This window comes from Podarcis muralis, chromosome 4, assembly GCF_964188315.1.
Source record: "Podarcis muralis chromosome 4, rPodMur119.hap1.1, whole genome shotgun sequence".
Lineage (NCBI taxonomy): Eukaryota > Metazoa > Chordata > Lepidosauria > Squamata > Lacertidae > Podarcis > Podarcis muralis.
Genome location: NC_135658.1, coordinates 46,684,802 through 46,706,655, shown reverse-complemented (window position 1 = coordinate 46,706,655; position 21,854 = coordinate 46,684,802). Strand labels below are relative to the sequence as shown.

The 21,854-nt window shown below is 38.5% G+C and overlaps 1 protein-coding gene across 20 annotated transcripts in view; it reads left to right on the top strand.

Annotated features, from left to right (window-relative positions):
* The window catches only part of ROBO2 (roundabout guidance receptor 2), a 939,553-nt gene that overhangs the window by 838,171 nt on the left and 79,528 nt on the right, over window positions 1-21,854 (top strand). For all 20 annotated transcript variants that reach the window (XM_077927271.1, XM_028726915.2, XM_028726916.2 and 17 more), the window contains 4 exons: window positions 303-469; window positions 6,522-6,643; window positions 15,501-15,732; window positions 20,500-20,624. In XM_077927271.1, the coding sequence (XP_077783397.1) occupies window positions 303-469; window positions 6,522-6,643; window positions 15,501-15,732; window positions 20,500-20,624 (646 nt within the window). The remainder of the gene's footprint in view (window positions 1-302; window positions 470-6,521; window positions 6,644-15,500; window positions 15,733-20,499; window positions 20,625-21,854) is intronic.

Sequence of the window (21,854 nt, the reverse complement as noted above, 5' to 3'; positions counted from 1 at the left end):
TTTTAACCATATTCTTTTAGCAGATTTGTTCTTCTCAACATTCTTCCCCCATCTCATTTCTATTTTACAGGAATTTTTCTAACAGGCTATTAACATTATCAGCATTTATTGTGAGCTGTGTGGCTTTGGTTTTGTACTCCTTGTTGATTGATTCAGCTGAAACAATCAGAACTATTTAATGATCTTAATAGTGTATGTAAACTTTCCCCCTCCTTCTGTGGCAGCAGACTGAAACTTGATCTGAGCGTTTTCTAACTTTGTGTTGCTTTGATCTATAGTCTTCCAATATATTTTCATTGCAGTCAGTCGGTGAGCAATAGCTGGCAAACAGTTGCTAACCATGTAAAAACGACACCTTACACTGTGAGAGGACTCCGTCCAAACACCATCTACCTGTTTATGGTGAGAGCTATCAACTCACAAGGTTTGAGTGATCCCAGCACCATGTCAGACCCTGTCCGAACACAAGGTAACTTCATTCTGTTTTTCAGGAGCATGATTGCAGTTATAGTAATATATAAAGTAGCTGTCCTCTCTCTTTGTCACACTACCAATATGCTTTCACGACCTAGCATGACAAAGAAATAGAATCCAGGACAGGGCTATGCAGAAGGGAGAGTATTGGAAGCAAATGTTGATTCAGTTTACAGCAGCAGCGAAAAAGCCAAATTCTGTCTAGGAAGTTACAGTCGTACCTTGGAAGTCAAACGGAATCCGTTCTAGAAGTTGGTTTGATTTCACAAATGCTTGGAAACTGGAACACTCAGTTCTGGGTTTCTGTCTCTATCAGAGAAGCATACTACTAATTGTGAATGGTGTGGAGCTTCTTAAGATTGCCTGATCACCATCACCTAGTGAAGCTGATTGGCAAGAAATTCAGGACTTACAGAAGACAGTAATTCTTCACACAACAGTTAATGTTTGCAATTTTCTGTCACAAGTTTTTGGTTAAGATGGCTTAAAACAGGGTTAAACAACATTGTGTAGGATACATGTATAGAAAATGGATAGAAATGAAACTTCCATGTTCAAAGGCAGTTCACCTGAGAATACTACGTGCTGTGGACAAATAGGGGAGGGCGGTCATCCCAGAAGTCATCTGACTGAGCAGTGTTGGAAACCAGAGTACTGAACTACATGAACTCTTTTATCGGATCAAGCTGGGTCTGCTTCTATCTCTTTTCACCTCAGCTATGAAACTCACTGGGTGAGATTGGGCCAGACACTCTGTTAACCTTATCTTCTTTTCAGGGTTTTTGCTGCTGTTTAGTTTATTTATTAAATTTATTTATTGTTTCACACAACTAAAAGGAGTCCTAAAGCAATGGTTAAGATAAGTAAAAAAACAAACTTGCACATTAAGATATATAGTATAACAATACGAACATACAGGATATCCACATCCAGTGCAAGAAAAAAAACACTAGAAATAGCTGTGATGTTTTGTGGAGGAAGAGAAATCCACATATGTAGTTTATCTTGAAAGCTTTGGAAGAAGGACTTGATTTATGATTTTCCCTAACCAAAGCCAGGAAAAAGGGAGACAATCCTGAAGAAATGAGTGTAGTGAATTATTCATTCCATGAGCAGTCTGAAGGGTGGCAACATGACAACAGGCCTTTTCTGTGGTGGCCCCCTGTTTGTGGAATGCTCTCCCCAGGGATGCTCGCCTGGTGCCTTCATCGCATATCTTTAGGTGCCAGGCGAAAATGTTTCTCTATAACCAGGCCTTTAGCTAATGAACATTCTATGGCCTTTTAAAGAGTTGTGGTTTTTGTGTGTGTGTTTTTGTGGAAGGAGTTATTGGTGTGTTTTGGTTTTTATTATGTATTTTTATGTTGTGAACCACCCTATGATATTCAGATGAAAGGGACTATACAAATTATTATTATTATTATTATTATTATTATTATTATTATTAATATTAATATTAATGTTTGAAGGTTCTCTCATTGATTTGCATACATCTGTTAATTTTAGATAATTTGTTTTATTGCTTTATATGGGGTTTTTTTGTTTTGTTTTGCAGCATGCAAGCCATGCCACTTAAATCCTTCTCTCCTGTTAATCTTAGGCCCTTCATATGCCTAATGTAAGCCTCTGTCCTTGACATCCATAGTAGTAACCAGAGCAAGTGGCAGGGTCAGGCGATGAAGCAGGGAGGAATAGGAAAGGATGGCTGGGGAAAGGATCTGTTTCCAGCCTGTTGAGCTTCATAGACATTTCACCAAGGCCACATGTATGGAAGCTGCTGGCTTTTGTCCTTTTGTCATTCAGGCATCCCATGAATGATATTCTGGGGCACAGAATGATGGATGATGAAAGCAGTATGCATATAAGTGCTGAGAATGTGTGTGTGTTTTTGTAGGGCACCTACACCTTTGCAATGGGAAACAAGCTGCACTGAGCCTTATGTAAAAAGGTAAAGGTAAAGGGACCCCTGACCTAATGGGTCCAGTCGTGACCGACTCTGGGTTTGTGGCGCTCATCTCGCTTTATTGGCTGAGGGAGCTGGCGTATAGCTTCCGGGCCATGTGGCCAGCATGGCAAACCAGAGCAGGGCACGGAAACACCGTTTACCTTCCCACCAGTGCGGTGCCTATTTATCTGCTTGCACTGTGTGCTTTTAGACTGCTAGGTTGGCAGGAGCTGGGATTGAGCAACAGGAGCTCACCCCATCGCAGCTTGCCAACCTTCCGATCAGCCCTAGGCTCTGTGGTTTAACCCACAGCGCCACCCATGTCCCATCATGCCTTATGTACATGATGATAAATCTAAGTCCAGCTCCTTTCCTCTTTGCCTCTGCAGCAAGGACCTGGAGAGCTATGGGTTCTCTCTCCTTCTTTACATATTGGTGGGCACTAACTAGTTACTATAATAAAAAGCATACACCACCAAATGTATTACTTTTAAGTAAGTTAATACAGGCAAAAGCACAAACCAAAGCAGTTATTTTGGCTTTAGCTAGCCTCTGTTTCTTGGACACACTTCCATCCAAAGGCATTTATTATTATTATCTTTGGCTTAGCTCCGTGTGGCATGGAAGTACCTAAGACCAGAGAGGAGCAAAGCAGCTGCAAATTTCTCCTCAGGAGCTCACATGTTCCTGCAGTCCCACTAAGCCATTGTTTCCATGTTATGCAAACCAGGCCAGAGAGATATAGCTCATCGGTAACATATTTTACCCCAGTTTATTCATTACTACTTGGACTTTTAAATCACATGTGAAGGAAGAGGGAAATCTTCCAATTTTCACTTATTTTCAAGAAGAATGCAGTCATCTAGCCCCATGTGTCTATTTAGAGACAGAGACGTGTACACACACACGCCTAGTACAGAAGACTATATAAAGGGATAATACATGCATGGGATAACATATTCAGTTACGTAGTTTTGTCAGTTATCGCCTACTGCACATATTCTTTGAATATTTAGAGGGGGAAGCAGAATTGCACACGGGCCCCTGCTCCTAATCCCCATGTGCTGCACTGGGTTTGGATGCTAGGGGAGTGCCTCAAATTATTGCCATCCATTCAGCAAATCAGATGTAGCCCGTTTCCTTTGCTTCCTGGGCTCACGATGAGTGCCTCAGCACGCTGGCCTTTATGTTGTTAATATCATCCAGCTCTGCAAGGAGAGACCGCATTTTGCATCAGTATGTCAGATTTTACCTGACAGACTGACAAAAGATTTTATTTCATTAAAACAGTTCTTTTCTTTACTTTCTGCATGCGTTGTAGTTTCTATTTTCACAAGCTGTCTGCCAGCCACATGTGCTCCAGCATGTATAACACTGACAGCCTTTGTGGTATCCTATAGTTTAGCAAAATTAAATAATGAATTCAAATGACACTTAGCATAATGTTTTGATGTAATTTCAAATGCGGTTCTCATCCAGCCCAGCCTTACAAAGGAAGCTGACATCCAAGGAAAGAGCCTATTCACACTAGCCATTACAAAGGAAAGAATCAGCTAAAAGCACTGATGCATGATATCATTTGCAATAGGTATCTATGACCACAGGCCTTAGTGTCTTGAAATAACTCTAGCAAATACAATTATATATTATGGTTACTTTTATACCAACAAATTAAAATTGTAGCTTAGTAATGGAAGGGCTGTTTTTGTCAGATTCCACTTTCTCCTTTATGCAGCTCATCTCGCTTTTTCTTTTTGGAGCTGTTGTTAGGTTGCCTTGAGTGGGAGCAGATTGCTCTGACCCCTTCAGAGATACGTTGAGTTTGATGGCGCCATAACTGGTCTCTGTCCCACCAAGCAATTTCCATCATTTTCAGTACAAAAGCATACTAAGTCCTTCCCAAGTCCCACTGTAGCACAACCCCTCAGGTACTGCTGCAACTGAAGTTCCATCACTTACCAGAACCACACATTTGATCCATACAATAATTATATAAATAAAGAAGAAATTGTTGGCAATAGAAATATCATGGTTCAGCTAAGCTGTCATTAATAAAACGAATGTATCTCCAAGGCTTATTTTTGTCTTGGAGAAAGTACTAGTTACAAAAAGTACCCATACAAGCTTTGAAATTTTGACAGAAAATGTTTCCTACATTTATTTGGGAGGGCAAAGAATCATGAGTGTCTTTCCATAATCAGAAAGAGAAAAGTCACATTAGCCTATCCAAACATGGCTATATATATTTTTTTTTGCAATGAGACTGAAAATTAAATACAGATGGATCAGTTAATTGAGAGACATGCATGGTATGAAATAACAAGACAGTTATAAGAGCCCGTTGTCTCCCTTTATCCTGGTTTTACCCAGGTAAATGTTAAAAGCTGGATATAATGTCTTATTTTATATATTGATTCAGTACTATAAACCTCAGGTAAGAATATTTCAGTCCACATCTGTCTGTATTGACTTCTTCTATTTTTAATCCATGATCTTAATCATATCCAGGTCTTCCATATAGGTAAAACATGGGTTTTTAAGATTTAGGGGCATATTTTTGGATTACTAATTGGACTTACAAGATCATTTTTAAAATGGGTGGATATATTATTTAAATATGGTACTAACAAGTGGAATACTAATTTGGGTTATTTTGAAAAATCAGCTGATTTTAAATATCCTAAAGGAATGTTTTCTAAATCAATTGTCAATTTTTGTCTGCTAACTACTGTATAAAACTAATTTGAAACTGAGATGAAGGAAAATGCTAGGCAGAACCATTGCAGTGTATTGACTAGTATGGCTAAAGGTTCTGGTCATTCAATTTGTAAAAGAAAGACAGCCATTTTAAATAAGCTATGATTGGCAACATACAAATCAATGGTAATTGTTCATCATTGTTGAGTATGTGATCTGTCTTCCCCCTTTTTGTGTATACCGTATAGTGGAAATGTCCTACCATGATACTATATTGGGTTTATACAAGAGATTAAGGAGACAACAAAATACTGTTTACCTTTATGTGTGCATGCACACAAAAACTCATACCAATAACAAACAGTTGGTCTCTAAGGTGCTACTGGAAGGAATTTTTTAATTTTGTTGCGACTACGGCAGACCAACACGGCTACCTACCTTTAACAAAAAATATATATAATGAAAACACCCTATATACTCATAGACACTATTGGGTATTGGCCAAGACCCTAGTGTTCCAAGATGTCCCACTCCTGGAGCCATTGCTGCTGCTCCCCATCCTTACCCACTCTTCCACTTGGGCAAATGAGTGGGGACAGCTGTGAGGACCAGCAGCAGCTATCACGGCCACTTAGTGCTCTGCGTAGTAGTCTGTGTAGTAGTCACATTTTGGCCTGAATAAATCCAGTCAAGTGGAAGATTAGGGTTTTACCCCCATGCACTTTGCATCACTGCCAAATGCACAGAGACAAACACAGGTAACATTTTATAGAGAAATTGTTGTGCACAAGTTATTAGTATCATTATGATTGTTTTAATTCCATCCCTTCCTTTACCATGAGGTCCCAGAACAGGTTACCACAATTAAACACAATGTAAAAACAACTTAAAACAACTTACAATCACAAAAATAAGGTGGATCCTAAAAATATACATCTCAGATGGCAAAAGCCTATATATAGATATGAGTATTTATGAATTCTACAGTTATGTTTCAAGGCCTTTTAATAAAACTCTGAAATATTATTGCAAGTAATGCACACAATTTTAATTGGGGAAAATAATTTGCTTAAATTTTGAATATGGCCTGCCAGTTCATGGCTCATCAAGGCTGTTATTATTTTAGTGTTTCAAAGCTTTCACATCATACATTTTTAGGTAATTAAAATATGTAAGAATGTATCTATAATAGTTATTAGAATAGGTTTCATATATTACCATATGTGAAAATACAAAATGTTTCCTCCATGCCCTGTTAGGTCTACAGTCTCATCCACTGCATTAATTGAAAGCCAACTAACTAATTCCAGTAAGGATATTGAATTAAATATTCATTAAGCTTTTTAGACATCATAATGAATTAATTATTCTGATTGGCTTTCCTCATGTGTGTTTGACCCAACAGATATCAGCCCACCAGCGCAAGGCGTGGATCACAGACAGGTGCAAAAAGAGCTTGGGGATGTCATTGTGCGGCTTCATAATCCTGTTGTCCTAACCCCTACCACTGTCCAAGTGACCTGGACGGTAAGATTTTTGTGAATATACAGTGAAAGCTCTACTCTTTCCCTTTTAATTCCTTTTATTATTATTTCCCTGGAGACCCCCAAAAATGCACGATGAAAGCCTGTATCCCCGTACATACAGCACAACTTACAAAAATAAATGCTCATATTTTGCTTTTGAAGTTGAAAAGTAATTTAAGAAGCGTAGTAACAAAAACAAGCAGCCACACACTCAGCAACTTTCACAGTAACTGCTCTAGGAATTATGCTTTCTGGCTTTTACAGTGAAAGTATGCCATTGCGCTCTCTCTCTCTCTCTCTCTCTCTCTCTCTCTCTCTGTGTGTGTGTGTGTTTCTAATGTGGGGGTTAATATAGTATTCTGTTTGCCCTGGTAAATCTAATATTTTAGTCAAAGAGAGCCGTTCTAAAGTGAAACGCACAGACATGGGATCACCTGAAGATGTAAACTCAATAGAAGAAATGTATCTAGAAATATCTAAGGCTGATTGAACAGTATACTTCTATACAATATGTACCTATTAAGTGATCCACAAGTTTAGTATGAACCTTTGTAACTGGTTGTTGATTTTCTGGAGCATTTGCAAATGAAATGAAGCTCCACCGTTCTCCCGCAAAGGTATCTTTGTGCTTTGTTCCTCTTGCCAGTCTTAATTTTGTGAGTCATTTTTTTCCATAAGGACAATGCACCACATACTCTTGTGCCAAGCATTCAAGTTCACACCTTTTCAGTCCTTCCAGATCGTTACTATAACCATACATGCAGCCGCCAAGAAAAATCCAATTAATTTTTAATTCTTTATGGTGATTATGATTAGACAATGAGAATCATGCAAGGGCTTCCGTATATACGTTTTTGTTTAACCTGAAAAGATCCAGGTGAATGAAAAGCACTGCACTGGCACAGTTACATTACTCTTTCGAAGACCGACAGTTTCCATGACATTTTAACTACCGGTACATGTTTATTTTCTTATAACAAAGATGTCTTAGCAGAATGTATCTTGAAGCTTGCTGTAAAGCAGAAGTGATATTTACAAGATTCTTCGGCATGGATATCCTGCTGAGTGATCAAAATTATACAGTGCTATTTTAATACTTCTCTGTCCAGTTCCATGCAATGGGCCTTCTTCCCAGAAGACTCGGTTTCCTAATGACCTTTTGTAGTAATCTACTTCCTTCCTAGAAGGCATTCTCTGATTCATGCCTAAGGTAAAGAATGGTATTTGATTCTGTAGTATGAGCTTCAGTGGTATCAAAGCCACTATCATCTTGGCATTACCTACAACATTCCTGTTCAAGCAATGATGTTTGTAAATTTGATGCTATTAGAGAGAAAGCTTCAAAATGTAGCATTTCTTTCCCCACTACTTTTGGGAAGGAATTTGTAACCGTAGAATCAAAACTTATCTAGGCCGCAAAATTAGTAGCTCTGTCCTTCAGCCTATTTCCCTCTGGGGTAGCAGGTGGGGGAGCGATTACCACAGATGGGAAATCAAGACTAATTCGCCAAGGAAGCACAAAGTGCAACAAGGAATATATTTTTGCATTATGAATATTGCTATAGGCATAGGAGCAATGAAACATGGGGAAGACATGTGAAACCTAAATATTTTGGGATATATGTTATATTGATGAAAGAAATAATATAATTGTGTGCTGTACAGCTATGGCTATCTCTAAACATTTGGCCACCCTATTCAGTGGTACCTCGGGTTACATACGCTTCAGGTTACATACGCTTCAGGTTACATACGCTTCAGGTTACACACTCCACTAAGCCAGAAATAGTGCTTCAGGTTAAGAACTTTGCTTCAGGATAAGAACAGAAATCGGGCTCCGGCAGCACGGCAGCAGCAGGAGGCCCCATTAGCTAAAGTGGTGCTTCAGGTTAAGAACAGTTTCAGGTTAAGTACGGACCTCCAGAACGAATTAAGTACTTAACCTGAGGTACCACTGTACCTCAGTCCTGCACTCATGCATTCTTCATTACCTTCATCAAAACTCACAAAGCCTTTGTGAGGATGAAATGGGGGGAGGAGAGCCATGTACACTACCTTGAGATCCTTGGAAGATAAAGGTGGCATATAAAACAAACAAAAACAAACAAGCAAACAGACATACATACATTACCAGGTATGACATAGAGGTAGAAGCAAAAAGCATTGGGTAGCTTACTTACAGTTGCCCCTACAGCACTGACATGGGCCTGGTATAAAAGCAAATTCCATTCATTTAGCAGAATCCTGCCTTATTAAGTGATTGAAGTGATATTAATATTTTAGGCAGATTTGAAGCAGAGTTTATAGAGGTCATTTGCTCACAGTCCGCTGAAATACCAAATCTTAAGAAGTCCAATGCAAGCAGCATGTGTTAGGGAGAACCAAAATGAAGTGAGTAAAATCTCCCTTTTTGCTACTGCTCTTTCACAATGAAAAGGGACACATATTTCTTACTGCAAAGCAAAATAACAATTATTATGATTACTAATTCCAATTTACATGCTAGAGGAGAAAAGCAGTGACCCACTACCAACCAGGCAGCACACAATACCCACCAGAGACATGTGAAAATTGCTTCAGGGAGGAAACAGAAAAGGAAGAGAAAAGTCAGAGCAGCTAATTAAAAAGTTTCCAGCACCCAGGACAAAACCAATTAATTATCCAGTATCCAAAATAACATCCATATTATCCAGAGAGTGAAGCCAGGATTATTAACTTAACACAAAGACCCAGTACAAGTAGCTGGCAAATGCCAGATGAGTAATGACCCTTTGTTTTTACCTTTTGCAATTTCGAATTTGGTTAGGCAGGAGACAGGCAATATGTTTTTGGCAGTCTGACTGCTGGCAGGCAACTTTCAGCCACTCCCACTTTCTGTTCTACTCTTGTTATTTCTGTCAACAGTTATTTGGAAATCCTCCCCTCTGTTGCAAAGTTTTATTGTTTGAAAATATAAATACCTTCTATATAATAACTACGGTATAGCATGAAGCTAACGAGATAGGAGGGAAATGATGTTGAAAAATGATACTATCAACCATCAAGGCCCTTTTATTCTAAAAAAAGTAGATAATTTAATTTATGCCCAAAACAAAAGCAGCAGTTTTATAGTAACTTTCCACGCTGATACATTCCTATAATTAGATTTTAAAATACTGTTACCTCCCATTGTATGCATTTTTATTTAATTTAAAAGTAAAAAAGAATGCTGTACTATTTCATCCTCTAAGATTATAATGGAATGGGCAATTATCAGATTTATTATTATTAGTAGTTGTAGTAGTATTAGTAACTTTGAAACATTCCCCCCCCCCTGCCAAAATCTCTGAATGTTGCCTCTTGGCTGTCTCTCATAAGCTACCGGTACTTTGCAGTTTGCCAAACAGAACACCTGGAATGAACATTTGAAAAGGGAGCCAATCTTGAAGGAGAATCTGAGTAGCAAGCTAATTGGTGTTTCCTCCTGCCACCTCTTGTCTATTTCTTCTGATGTAGGTGGTCATATTGTATGCCTAGACCTCACACCATTGTTACCAAGGAACAGATTTGCATCCACTATAAGCTATGGCCACAATCTAGCACAGTCAAAAGGGCTTTCTTAAATTAGGATTTGAGGAAGGGGAAGAGCCTATGCACTTGAAAGAAATTCCTCCCTTGGCTAATAAACTTAGTATGCCATTATGTAATCACTTGTAAACTGGTTATCTGTACTACCTTGCTAGATTATAAGGAAAATCTTAGTATTCCCCTGCTGGCTTGGAGCTTTGCTCAGGTCTATGATTGCCTTGCTAAGTGGCAGATTAGCTTGCAAAGTGATTGCGTGGTAAATTAGCTCTAGGTGAAGTGGTGAAGAGACTTACCATATATCTGTCCTGATCAGAAATCTAAGGGAATTCAAAGATTCTTCTCAACACATAGTAGGACAAGTTCTGAGGACCATACCAGGTGGTTATTGTGATACCATGATAGGTTTCCAGTTGGACACATCATAATCTCTATTCACGCATAATGTCTGGATTGTAAGTAGTAGAGCCAACTGTGGAATTCTGTAAGGCTTCTTTTCATAGCAAAAATGTGATCATACAGTTGACAATGTGACAACACAGAATTGCTAACAAAGTCAGCTCATGTTTCTCTTGTATTTACAGAAGCCAAAATTAAAATCAGTCACATTCATATCTATCGTGCTTCACTGTTCCACTTAATTAGAGAACAGCATCGATAACACATGGCCTCGCATTTTTTCAGTAACACAGAAATTATAACTTGCCTTGGATAATACATAATAGTTACTGAGAGTGACATATGATTAGTTCAGTCTATTACAAAGACCACCAAAAGTATGGAATCATTTTGAAACAGTGGATGAGTCTTTAAAAGTGTTTTGTTTTTATAGTATTCATGGGTTTAACCATGCCCAATACAGCATTTTTAAAAATTTCTGATTCTTTGCTCATCCATAGCTCAGATCGGTAGCAATTTTAATGAATTTTGCATTATAGTTCTTACTATCTTTCTTATGATATTAATAAATATGTAATTAATTACCGGTAATTAAGGAGGAATTCTTCAAATTTCAATGTGTCACAGAAATTAACCTTTAATAATAATAATATTTGTTTGCAGGAACATAATATATGAATTAAAAGTTTTGAAATTTGTCCAGAAGTTAAAAGTCTGAAAGTGGTTATTCTCAACTATATTGGGTAATTTTAGCAAGACTGTTTAGGAGATCTGGCATCAGCTTCTGGCTATGTAGAGTTTTATTGATAGAGTATTAAACATTATCTAATGATGGCAACTGTTCTATAGGTTACAAGGTACATTTAACAAAATATTAACAAAGAGGGGAACGGCCTCAATTACCATTATATTTTGACCTTACAAATACTTGTGACAGTGCTATTGCTTGAATTCGTTGCTAGTTCCAGTAGTTTTATTAGCACTTTTTAGTATACAGTATTATTTGCAATCCTTTCATCCTCATAAGCAGGCATGTGAGGTAGTTCATTAAAATGCATACTTTAATTAAAACTGGAGTATCTTGAAAGTCTCTGAAGTGTATACTTTCAGTGTAACATGTGTATGATGTCTGACAGCTATCTGATGGTCATTTGTGTTTAACAAGGAGAGAGTTCACAGGGTGGATGCTATTCTGTGTACATATTATCAAGGTATACATATTACCAAGACACAAAGCATGACCACTCTTGTGTTGCACTGATTGATACAGGAGTGGGTCTTGTCAGCCTGTAGTCTGACATCTGCCTTACTAGTGGGCTAAGCAGGATCTTGATCATCCCTAGATATTGCCCATGCTCTGTTTTCATATAGGACATTGTTGTTACTAGTATACTTAGCATGGATGATAGTTTTTTGCTCAACGATGTTTAAGCATAACATAGAACACCTATGATATAACTGTTAGAACACGCCTTACTAAGCAAATTTGAGTTCCTTTAATGTTCTCAGAATCTTATTAGACACATAGTGAGAATGAATCAGAACCAGATATAGTTAGTTGAACCTAGGTACCATTGAAATCAATAAACTTAGTCATGATTTTAGGTTGCATTGAAGGAAACTAAGTTCAGCTAACTTAGTCTGAATCCATCACACATTAATCAATTGTTAATTGGAAAAAAGGTTTTGGACTTTTATATCCATGACAACATTTTTCCATATGGAATGTTTATTTCATTCATTCATTCATTCATTCATTCATTCATTCATATATCCCACCTTTTAAGAAACCTTCTTGCAAGGCAGCATTTCTGTATCATCCAGTGGTACTATAGACCTTTATGAGGGCTGGATATAAGAACAGATGTCACTATAACATATCAAAAATGTGCTGACAAACCACAGTTGTAAACTTCTTTGCAATTATTGCTGCTGCTGCCAGCATTATAGTACCTAGTTACTATTTAGAAACCAAAGTGACATTTAGGATCTAGGAACTATGCCACAAAACTTGCTTCGACCCAGAACATTGTTCATTTTGTGGCCAGGATACATAACTGATATATGTAACTATGAACAGGGGTACAAATCAGGAGTGGACAGTGTCACAGGGCAACAGAGCTTACCTTACCTGTTGACAGCTGAGTCACTGCCACTTATCAAGAAGGAGAAGAAAATAGAGAGGTGAAGCAACAGAGGTCAGTATGGTGCAAATGCACTGGTGGAACCAATTCAGCACTCTTGCTGGTATTTTTATACCGGCAAGGTCTGACTCCCCCCCCCCCTTGCCCCTTCCATTCCTGGTAAATAGCAGTGACTCATATGATGGGAGGTCAGGTGAGCCCAACTGTCTCACCACACCGTCCACTACTGGTACAAATATTTTTATTTATTTTTTGCAAAATTTAAGATCCAAATAATTTTTAATGCATGTTTTAAACATATTTTCTCCAAATACACATTTCTAAGTGTGTTTTCTCTCAGAACGCACATTTGTAAACACATGTTGACGCTAAGTAGGGTCAGGAAGCACAGAACTCACTGGGATAACATTAGTCCAGGAACTGCAGATGAGGTCTGTTTGTATTATTAGAAATGACCATGATTGATTTCTTCCAACAACCCTACCTGGAAATATCGACCTTCCTTGGGAACTCTTCTGCTAATGAATGGCTGCTGGGTGTGATTAATAAAAGATGATGGAAAATTACTCTACATATCTTCAAAGCCACTTTTAGCATTTGGACCACATATTCTCTAGAGTTGAGTTCTTTCATTGAAAGAAACATTGGTACTATATTCAGGGTCAAATCAAGCCCTGCTTCTAGGAAGAGGAGAAAATGAGGGGAAGGGATGTGTATGTATGAGAAGCAGAGGAAGTAAGATACAGAAAAAGAAAGGTAGAAAGGGATGGGGGGAAATAGCAGGGGAACAAATAGGTTTAAAATATTTTGTTTAAATGAGAAAAGGGGGGAAGGTTGAGGTTAACAATAATATGAAAGAGCAACAGAGTTATTGAGAAATTAAAGCATAGTGAAATGAGAGAGGGGAGAGTGCAGGATGACAAATGAGAGAATTGTGTTGGGAAATTGGGAGGCGTTAAGGCCTTGCACTCAGGAGCAAGTGTGGGAGGAGAAAATACTTGGTTCCTGTCCTGTTCAACAATTCAGTGCAGTATCAGAGTACACTCTTTGAACTTAATGGGCATGACTAACATAGGTCCATTAATTTCATTGGCATAGCTGTCAACCTTCCCTTTTTTTTGCGGGAAATTCCCTTATTCCAGCGCTGTTTCCTGCTGCTTCCCGCTGCTATCCCAGATTGTTAGATATCCCGTAGACTGTCCCCGGGACAGGTGAGGCTGCTGATCCCTTATTCTCAAATCTGAAAGTTGACAGCTATGTTCATTGGGTCTAGCCTGAGTAGAACTTAATTGAATACCACCCTCTGCTTTCAGCAGCCAGTTTTTAAGTTAGCACTGTCACCTGGGCCACCAGATTTTTGCAAGCCTGCCTCTGAGTGTGAGCAAAGAACTTAAGCCCACTGCTATAATTTAGATATTACCATTTTTAAAGCTTAAATTTGGTGGCTTAAACAAGACTATCTTAAGTCATGTAGCTTTATTCATGTTATGTCTTTGTAGGAAGACTCTGCGGAAGGATGGGGGCTGCTGAGCATTGATAACTGGAAGAGAGCAGGGGGCGGGTTTTTCTTTATTCTATGTTTGCTGCTGTGTGGGTCTTGGGCACTTTTTATTCTGCATCCATTTCTTTACATATAATAATGCAATCCAAGTATGTGGCCTGAAGTTAATACTTTCCAACATGTGGCAAGACAGGAAAACTTCACAGCCATCAAAGTCAAATACTAATAAGTAAGGAAGAACAAAATATTCCTTTTATTGCTGCACCATATACATTGAATACCATAGGTTGTGGCTATATATAACGAACTATAGAGAGTAACTGAAAGTGTGTTTTGTAGTAAACACTTGGTTCATAAAGTATCTATGTCCGTAAAGCATTTAATTAATGAAACTCAAATGTGGATAAAAACAATTTGTCCTGATTTACAAATCCCCTTCATTTGGAAGCAGCTGCTTAATGTTCTTCTTAAAAACACAGCTTGATTCTTTCAGTATTAACAAGCTATTATTGTGAGTTATGTCCCTCCTTCAGTGCATAAATTCCCTTAAAGTGTATCTAGAGAAGTTTATAAAATGCAAGCTTAATGCTGTTGTAACATATGTTGCAAGGTTTTTTAACAACGGCAGTTTTGATGAAACATATTTATGCATTGATCTCATAAATTTTATTTCAGTTTCTTGTTTAGCTTGTTGTGTGTGCTTTCCTATAATAAGAACCTGATTCCCCATTGAAGAAGTTAATGAGAAGTGTAAAGAGAATTTAGTAAAGGTAATTGATATTAGTAAGATGGCATAGGTCTTTAACCTTGCACTCATTCATTTTTGATATAGCCCAATATAACTCTTAATTCTGGGAAATCTTTGATGAGCTAAGCAGGCTGTCAAGAGAGTGAAGAAAATCCTACTTTGTCGAATCTTGACTTTCTGGCTAGAATTAACCATTCAGCCAGCTGTATACAGATATACTAAATATGCCTTGTATGTTAGTCTTTTGGGCACTTTGCTTGACCACAAAGCAAACACTTTTTAGAACAAAGCAGCATATTTGTGCAGACATCCCTGTACCCCACTTTCAGTGTTTCTAATAACTGTTGGACGAGTGCATTCAATTTGGCAGTTTTGTTTATTGAGCCAGGGTGGATGGGTTTTATTCCAGAACGAAATCATCTGTGTATGGAAGCTCAGAGAAAATGAAGTAAAATTCCTTCTTCATCTGATGGTAGAAATGTTTCTGTTAATATTATTGCAGGTTGACCGCCAATCACAATTTATTCAAGGCTATCGAGTCATATATCGCCAAACATCAGGCCTACCTTCCCCTTCTGCATGGCAGACCCTAGAGGCCAAAGTTCCCACAGAGCGCAGTGCTGTCCTAGTCAACTTGAAGAAAGGAGTTACTTATGAAATTAAAGTTCGGCCATACTTCAATGAGTTTCAAGGGATGGACAGTGAATCAAAATCTGCCCGTACCACTGAAGAAGGTAAATAAAAACTATTAAAGTAATAATAGGCTTGTGTGTTTTGGCGAGTTAATTACATATTGTCCAGTATGCATACGGGGCTTTCCACAAGTAGGAGTTAGCCTGTTTTCTACAATGAAGTTAAATGTGTACACCAGAATTCCACAGTGGTGGACAAGTGGTAGACAATTCAATAGACAATTGAAATGAAGAGAAATAAATAGTGTGGTCTCTGGGATTTGTATTAGTACCATTGTTATTCTCCTAATTTATAAATTAACTGAGAAAGCGAAATTTGCAGGTGAACAAATTATTTAGGGTTGCAGTGAAGAGGTCCACTGAACCTCCAAATCAGGTGTAACTAAAAGGTAAAATTCATGTTAGGGATCACTAAATAGAGATTAAAAATAAAACAGTATTATAATGCCTTTATATAAGCCCATGCTGTGGGCAATTTTGGAATATTGTGTATAAATAGTTCTGGTTGCAAACACCAGTTGTGGTCTCAAATAGTTCCAGCCACAAAAAAATGTTATAGATCTTCCAGAGGTACAGAAAATGGCAAGTAAAATTAACAAGAAGTTGGAGCACTTGTGCTACAGAGAAAAGCTAAAGTGCTTTGGTTCTCTTGCTTTAGAAAAAAAATATGGCTAAGGGAAGACAATGCAGACATTTATAAAATTATGACTGGTGTGAAGAAAGAAGCAGAAGAAGGTTCTTCCTCTTTCATAACACAACAACTTGGGGGCACTCAATGAAATTGATGGAATGTAGATTTAGGATAGCCATCCTTCTTTGCACAATGCATAATCTTTTATAAATCACAAATGTGGAGATGGTTTGGGTGCTGGCTTATATGGTTTTGAAGGAAACCATATTGATGAAGTTATAGGTATATTCACTGATAATAAACATAATAACTAGATGAAATTTCAGAGGAAATATTCCCCTGAATACCATTTGCTGGGAGGCAAACAACAGAAAAGGTCTTCTAGATCCTAGAAGCATCTAGATGGCACTGTTGCAGACAGGAGGCTGGACTAGTTATGCGTGTCTTCATCGGTACACAAAAATAAGGTTAAGAAATGGTTTAACAAAACAACCATTAGACAAACTCAGTCACCCAAGTAGGATTGAATTATTATTATTATTGCATATTTTCTGTTGTTAATATAACTAGAATGTTTTCTCCCAGTAAAATAAAAAATAAGAACTGCTAAATGAAAAAGATATCTTTTTTATTATTCCAATTCTGTAGACTTCTTGAAGACTGAGTGATGGTCTCATTAATGGCTGTTATTTTCCAGTAGTGTATGCCAGGGTATTGCACATTCTGAAGGCTACTTCTTTGTAGAGCGAAGGCTTTTAGACTGTCCCTGCCTATAGATATGTTAAACTCATGGGCCCTAAACTGTTGTGTAGATTAATGTAACCTTCAGCCACTCTGCCTCTTGGTGTCTCCTTCAGTATAAAAAAAGAAAGAAAGAAAAAGACTGTAACAAATTGTACTGTCAACAGTTAAATGTCAGATACTGGGGGGGGGGGGGGGTTGGTTAAAGTATCTGCTTGTATAGGAGACTATTTATAGGCTTAGGTGCAAAAACTACTGCATTCACAAACTGTCATTGCATGGCCATTTTCTTTGGTTCCTTAATTATCTTTGTAATTATCTTGGGTTTATGCTTTTTTTAGACATAATCGCAAGAAATCTTTTTAATGAAAATGGTTCGCTTCTCAGAGAAAAAGGGCAATCTTTTTAAAAGTGTCATATTTTATGCATTGATATGATTCTGCTTAAGGGAATACCATTTCAATAGAAGAAAAACCTGTTTTAGAAATGGCTTTAGATATATGATATGAGTACTGTATTTTTTCAGTCGCAGAATGTGTATTTTTAGTCAAGGAAATACTTAAAATAAGTATATCTCATTTTTCACGAAACTGAGTATCAGAGGAAATGTTTCTTCTGGGGCCTAACTCAAAAAATCGATTTTATCACAGTTCCCCCCCACCCTTTTTCCTGAAGTCCAGACATTTGTCACAATTCAGTATCCATTCATCTCCTACCTCTTTGGCCTTGTGAAAGTAACAAATGGAATTCTGTTGGGTTGTGTCTGGAAAAGATGAGCAGTGATTTTGGTGCTTTAATATCTGTGGGAAGGAACTGAGCACTGGAATAATTGACCTGTCAAGAATCAGGCATGGTGTTCTCCACAAGTCAGCAGCAAGGGAAATGAGAAAACAGTTTAAAAATGTTATTTTTCAGTGTGGTCCATTTAATAACTGCAACACTGTCAGGGAAGTGCTTTAATTTATATTATGGTGTCAACTCTTGCAGTGGTATTATACAGATGAAGATAGAACAGTTAGATTACATAGCTAGAAATTACATATTGTATTGGCATATATGTGTGTGTATAGGCGTATGTGCAAGTATGTAGATGTAAAAACAGTTCCAGTTCCTCCATGTTCTCAATCAAGCTTTAAACCAGATTTCTGTGTATTTTCTTGACCTTAAAACTTACATGGCATGCTGAACATTTTATTAGTAGAATTTAAAATCATGTAATTCAGTTGCATGATGCAGAAAAGCTAGAAGTCATTAACTGTAGGTGTATTAAGTAGAAAAATGAAGATAGATGGGTTCCATAATGTATGTGCATACAGTGTTATGTGGGGGTGTACTTTGATAAACCCTATACAGTGGTACCTCTGGTTACGTACTTAATTCGTTCCGGAGGTCCATTCTTAACCTGAAACTGTTCTTAACCTGAAGCACCACTATAGCTAATGGGGCCTTCCGCTGCTGCCGCACCGCCACCGAGTGATTTCTGTTCTCATCCTGAAGCAAAGTACTGTTTTTGGGGGGACCAGAGGCGGGCAGGTGTGGAGGACTCCCTGGTCCTGAATGGGGCAACTGTGCCCCTGAAGGACCAGGTGTGTAGCATGGGAGTCATTTTGGACTCGCAGCTGTCCATGGAGGCACAGGTAAATTCTGTGTCCAGGGCAGCTGTCTACCAGCTCCATCTGATACTCAGGCTGAGACCCTACCTGCCCACAGACTGTCTCGCCAGAGTGGTGCATGCTCTAGTTATCTCCTGCTTGGACTATTGGACTACGTGCGGCTACCTTTGAATGTGACCCGGAAACTGCAACTAATCCAGAATGTGGCAGCTAGACTGGTGACTGGGGGTGGCTGCCGAGACCACATAACACTGTTCCTGAACGACCTACATTGGCTCCCAGTATGTTTCCGAGCACAATTCAAAGTGTTGGTGCTGACCTTTAAAGCCCTAAATGGCCTCGGCCCAGAATACCTGAAGGAACGTCTCCCAAGGGCCTTCTGGCAGTTCCCTTACTGTGAGAAGTGAGGTTATAGAGAACCAGGCAGAGGGCCTTCTCAGTGATGGAGCCCGCCCTGTGGAATCCCCTCCCACCAGATGTCAAGGAAATAAACAACTACCTGACTCTTAAAAGACATCTGAAGGCAGCCCTGTGTAGGGAAGTTTTTAATGTCTGAAGTTTTACCAAGTTTAATATTCTGTTGGGAGCCACCCAGAGTGGCTGGGGAAACCCAGCCAGATGGGCGGGCTATAAATAAATAAATTATTATTATTATTATTATTATTATTATTATTATTATTATTATTTCCTTTTGGACTGTCCATCCTCTAAACCTACCCATGATAGGCCAATTTGCGGTCAGGTCTAGGATCCACAGTCAGGGCCATCAAGGTAAGCTGCAAGCCTCTGGTGGCCGATGGTTGTCACCCAAAGGTCAGGTTGCAGCTGGCTAGCAGCACTGGCCCGCGACACTGCTGCTATCCTTCAGGATAATCCATTCCATTCTCCTCCTCTCCCACGGTTAACAGTCAATTAGCACTACTCGTTCAGAAAGTTCAGTTCTCATTGCCTGTTTTGGGATACTTCCCTTGTTTTTGATTCTTTTACTAAACTTTTTTTGTACTTCTGTAAACCTAAAAACCTCTCTCTTGTGCACTGATGGTGCCTTTTGGCTACGAAAAGAGAAATAGAGGGAATAATGTGGCTTTCCCCTCTTTCAGTTATTTTGCAATAAATTGCCATGATGCAGCGCGTCTTTTTAGCCATACAATATGGGTTGCACATGAATTGCAATGCCTCTTTTCTTTAAGCTCTCCACTAGGTGCGGGGGAACAGCCAGAAAGTAAGCAGACTCGAAACCTATGTTGTGTATCAAAACCAGCTGCACACTTCTCTGGGTCGCAACCCATGTGCCTTTAGGGCCTTCAGAGATCATCATCAATATTTCTAGAGTGCTTAAATTGTATAAGGTGATGTAAAGCATATAAAAACATACAAGAGTTCTGCTCACAGACTTTACAGTATACGTTTAAATGATATCTATAGAAATTAGACTAAGCAGCACAAAATTAAAACTGAATGTCAATATCCAGCATGAAAAAACCTAAATAAATATTCTGCATGGGGGAAAAACCTAAATAAATATTAGTCTGGCATGAATAAGGTTCAGAATGGCAAAACAAACAAAAATGCACTGGGGTATTAATTTGACACGACACTCAGCCTGGAATATGTGAAGCAAAGGAAAGATGGTATTTGCATACATTGCTGTTCCCACACTACTGAATAGGACAGACATCTGGGATTAGGGGTAAAGAAATTAAGATCACACTGTCATTCAGTATGTGCTGCACACCTGTACATACTATGTTGGTGTTGAGCATAAGCTTTTAGAATACTTAACGAAATGTTTTTCTTTCAATTTATTACATCTCTCTGCTCCAGCTCCAAGTGCCCCACCACAATCTGTTACTGTTCTCACAGTTGGAAACCACAACAGCACCAGTATAAGTATTTCCTGGGATCCTCCACCCCCAGATCACCAGAATGGAATCATTCAAGAATACAAGGTAGGAATGAAATGTAGCAGGAAGAAAGCATCTCAAAATATAATGTATGTTTTCTGTTCATTGTATTAATAAATAATTTCTGTAGCATCATTTAGTTTTAAAAGTGTTCTGCAATAATCATCCCTGTAACATTGCTGTGGTGTAGCTCATGGTATTCCCATGTCACAAATACAGGAATTGAGAGAGAGTCTTTTTTTCAGGCAGTTCAGTATAAAATTGGCTTTTCAGTTGTCTCTTCATTTATCTTTAAAACAACTTATAATTTGTGAGAGGCACTTACTAGCTCAATACCCTCCAGTGAGCTTATATAGCTGAACAGAGAGTTGATTCTGGAGACCCAGATACTCTCTGCTATTCCAGCCGTGCGTATCTTAAAATAACAAGATAGCTCAACAGCAATCCTTTTTGTAGATTTGAAAAAAACATCTATATAACTGGTAGTATAAGGTTTGGAGTGTGGTATGATCTTTTACTGAGAATTCCAACATCCTGGAGGAACAAAGGTGTCTGTTTGCTATTATGGAAGAGGTGAGACTTCTGATAAATCTTGGGTTCAATTTTGATGTAACAAAGCCAATGTCGTTGACAGAGCCAAAGCTGCAGGAGAGTTTCAGCCTTCCTTTTAGGTATATCGCTGTTCTAAAAAGAAGCAATTCCCCCTAGGCACACACAAGAGTTTGCATTCTCCAATTGAGGCTTTAAACTTTTTTTCCCTAGCAGTTCGCTGAATTGAAAACGGTTTTTGAAGCTCTTCAAAAGAGCTTGTGATCAGACCCAGTCTTTGACATTTTTGCACCCGAAGCAAAAAAATAAAATAAAATAAAAATGACAGCAGCACCCCTTCCATCCTGCTTAGGACTGGAACTCATTGTTTTTTAATTACACAGAGGGAGAGGAGGTCAGAGGAGGTAGTAGAAGGGCACCTTTTCTGGAATCTGCTGCCCAAAGCAACCACTTCATGTTGCTTCATGGTAAGACTGCTTTGTTTGTGGTTCAGGAAAGGCGAGCCACTATTAGAAAACAACATTCAAAGACCACACTGGGCATGCAGAGAGAACTGTAAAACTAACAGACACCTGGCCACAGCTGTTACCAGAGTAGAACTCACCCTTCTTATATTAAGCTGCCTCTCATAACTGGACTATCTACAATAACTTCCTTGTTCCATGGGTTGTAGGTTCTCCATGTTTCTTACCTATATTGCTTACTATGCCCTAAGGATTTCAGTTT